Below are 3,795 nucleotides of genomic sequence, written 5' to 3' on the forward strand. Positions count from 1 at the left end.
GTTTTTTTTTTAATGAATATTATGAATGAAATGCTGATAGGAAAACATGCAAAAATAAAATATTTTAGTAAGTTTCAAAAATGAATTATATAAATGTTAATCTAACATACACATTTACTATTTTAGTAAATAATGAATTATATAAATGTTAATCTAACATAAACTTTAAAAAAATTGTTCAAAGGTTTAATTTTATTGTTTTAAATAAAAAAAAAGATCTTAATTATTATAGTGAACAAGAAAAAATATAAAATATTTATTAAAATTATCTAAAAATATAAGGTCCATTATTAGACTAGAACTCTAATAGAGTCCCATTTTATATTAAAGAAAAATGAATACCAAATGTAGTATAATATTAAAATATAACATAAACTTTAAAAAGTTATACATAAATTGACTGTTATTATTTCTAATATAAAATAAATTCTTTAATTTAAAAAAAATAAAAAATATATAATATTTTATGAAAGTTTACTTTAAAATAATAAGGTCAACAATCGGACTTGCTCCATAAGACTCTCATTTTATATTATAGAAAAGTTTAAAAAACTACTATTATATTAAAATTTTCTTAAAAAAAAACAAATTCAATTTTTTTTACGCTTATTTTCATATCACAAAATATGTATGAAATGTGTTTTTAATGCAAGTTATAATGTAAGAATAAAATATTTGAACATACTCAGTACGAGTTCTTATTAATTACAGTAGAGACACTAAGCCATAATAAATAATCACACGGATTACACCCTAAAGTATAGTTTAAATAATGTTCAAACTCAATCGGTGTAATATCCCTCCTCGCATCGTTTCAAATTTTTCAATCATTAAATATATGTCTTAATTGTAATTCAAATATCTAAAAATGAATGGGTGCAATATACATCCCCCTGACAGCAAAATATGAATCAGATATCTCTTTCCTTATTCAAAGATATGTACGTTAATGCAGATGTTAATTTTTCAAAATAAATAACACCTCTTCTAAGCCACTCTTTTCATCAAATCAAAAATCAACAACAAGTATAGTTTGCTACTCTTAATTTGTGTCATGGCATCCGAATCCTCTAGCCTCTCAGTCACTTCAAATAATCATGTTGATTCTTCCAAACCAAAAAACGTGGTGGACAAGAAGGAGAATGATTTTGTGAAGATATCGAAAGAGGATTCGGTTGACGGGTCAAAGGTGCAAGAGCATAATTTTTTTAGCCCTATTCAAGTTGGTGGTTCGTCGTATCATTCTCCTCATACCGACAATGAAAAGAAAGACGAGAAAACCATTGAAGAAAAAAATTTGGAGTCAAAGACATCTTACTCATGTAACTTTTGCAAAAGAGAGTTTTCTACTTTACAAGCGTTGGGAGGGCATCAGAATGCCCATAAGGCAGAACGTGCTTTACAAAAGCAACGTGAACAAAGGTACGAAAATGATGCTTTAGGGTTAGGACAAACACACTTGAACCCTTATTTTCGTTATCCTAATGCTCTTTATTCACCTTATGGATCACTTGGTGTTCGAATGGACTCAATGATTCAAAAACCATCTTTATTTAATCCAAGGGTTACAACAAATAATTTTGCATATGGTCATGGTGGTTTGTGTTTGCAAGAGACATTAAACCCTTCTCTTGTTAGTTTGAGAAATAATATGGAAGGTAGTAGCAGGATTGAACTTCTAGGTCTTGGTGGTGCAACTTCTTCTAGGATTGAAAATGGTGCAACTAATAAAATTGCTGCTTTTCTAAAATTTGGAGAGTCTTCTAAAGATGTTGCCACAAGTTCAAACTCAATCATAGAGAAGAATTTTTTTGTGGCTCCTGCTCCTATCAAAGATGAAATTCATCAACCAAAGTTCAACATTGAAGAAGAACCTTCCGATTCCGAATCTTCTGGGCTTGATTTGACACTTAAACTTTGAATAAGCTTTTATATTTTGTTTCCATAATTTGATTGCAATGCTCTCTATTTCAAGTTATGGCACAGTTTTTTTTTTTTGTTGGTTATGTCAAACTATTTTGAATTCGTTTAAATTATGTTACTTGGAGTATGTAATTCAATCTTAAGAGTTATTAATTAATGTGATTTTTTAAATTTTGTTTAGATTACTATCTTGATTAGTTACGTCATTTTTTGCAAGAGGTTTTTAAAAATCGAAGTGTTTGTAATTTTCATTTTGTGAAATTTAAGGTGGCAATGTTAGAAAAATATCCAGAAATAAGAAATCACTTTTCCCAATCTATTTATCTCAACAAAAATAAAACTCATTATTTATTCTTTTTTTAATCGGTAAGTATGCGCAATTCAACAATTCAAAATTTATAACAGCCACATTTTTATGCACTAATCACGTGTATTAAACTTGGGTGGTTTATTATCCGAGCATCAAGAAAATCATACATATATATTTAGAGATTAACTATTATGTATTGTCATCAAGAAAGGAGGATGAATAAGTCTTAAAGCATATATTTTATATTTTAGAGATTAACTATTATATATTGTGTCATCAAGAAAGGAGGATGAATAAGACTTTTTAAGATTTATGAAAACATATGTAAGTTACATGGAGAATCCAGGAATGTCAAACAACATACATGAAGCATTCAATTATGAGGACTACTTCTCAATCAAAGCCACTTCTCTAGGAGCAAATATGTGTTTAATATAAGAAAAAGACGATGGAGAATTAGAGATCTTAGTGGCGGAAGCGAAAGATTGGTTGGGATAATGGTTCGGGGAGATCAGAAAATGGAGTTCTAAAGTTGTTGACAATGAGATAGTCACCTGGTTGAGGTGCTATGGCATTCCCTGTTATGCTTGGATACCTAAGTTTTGAGTTCTTATCATTTTTGTGTGGTATTTACATTTGCTAAGATGAAGAAACAAGTATTCGATCCAAATTTTATATGACGAACATTCTTGTCCATGTCTAATACAATTTGGTCCTCAATAAAACATGTAGCATCAGGGTAAATAGAATAATGTCTAGGGTCCAGTTAGAGGAGAACTCAGAAGTTCCTTTGAGAGTAGTGCTGCCAAAATCACACATAAACAAAGTTGTTCAAGGGTCTTCGAACTTTGAGTCTGTATTGGGGGATGATTCTGGTGAATGGTTTGATGAATAAGTTAACAAGGAAGGTGTTGAGGAAGGATCTTTTGTGGGATGTTCCTTAGGCACAAATTAGAATGGAAGATCAGTGCTAGACATAAAAGGTAAAAGTGATATGATTGTCTTCAATGATAAAATTGAAGCTATACATGTAGAGGATTGTTGCAAAGAGTAGAAGATTAAAGGATTGGTCACAACACACACTACAAAAGTTTGATATTTAGCGGAGGTTTACTTTTCAATTTACGGCGGTTTTAGACCTCGCAAATTGATTTGCGGGGGTTTTTGGAAACGCTCAGTTACGTGTGCCGTAGTAATAGCGGGGGTTTTTGGTGAATGCTGCTATTTCTTGCGGGTATACTTAGCGGAGGATTTTAACCACTGCTATATTTTCGAATATTTAATTTGAAAAATGGATTTGAATTTTGATATTCAAGATATACACAAATCACAATACTGATATTTTCATATAAAATCGACAATGACCAAAACTATATTGACAAACAAATTATATCTAAAATCAATTAGTATATCTCTCATTTACAATTTCTAATGTTTTCTATTTCTCCCGAATGAAATTATAATGCTTAATGTCAACAACTTATTTTATTTAATATCCAATAATGAATCATAAACTATAAAATTATGCAATAGTGTACACCATAACATAATTATTATTGAAG

At 29.7% G+C, this 3,795-nt stretch overlaps 1 protein-coding gene across 1 annotated transcript; it reads left to right on the forward strand.

Moving 5' to 3' along the window:
- The first annotated feature begins 930 nt into the window (after positions 1-930).
- On the forward strand, positions 931-1,974 carry LOC131657072 (zinc finger protein ZAT5-like). The gene has a single exon (XM_058926578.1). It carries the CDS (start codon positions 1,055-1,057, stop codon positions 1,919-1,921), a length of 867 nt encoding a protein of 288 aa, XP_058782561.1. The 5' UTR covers positions 931-1,054; the 3' UTR covers positions 1,922-1,974.
- The last annotated feature ends 1,821 nt before the right edge of the window (positions 1,975-3,795 follow it).

Source organism: Vicia villosa, linkage group LG3 (assembly GCF_029867415.1).
Source record: "Vicia villosa cultivar HV-30 ecotype Madison, WI linkage group LG3, Vvil1.0, whole genome shotgun sequence".
NCBI lineage: Eukaryota > Viridiplantae > Streptophyta > Magnoliopsida > Fabales > Fabaceae > Vicia > Vicia villosa.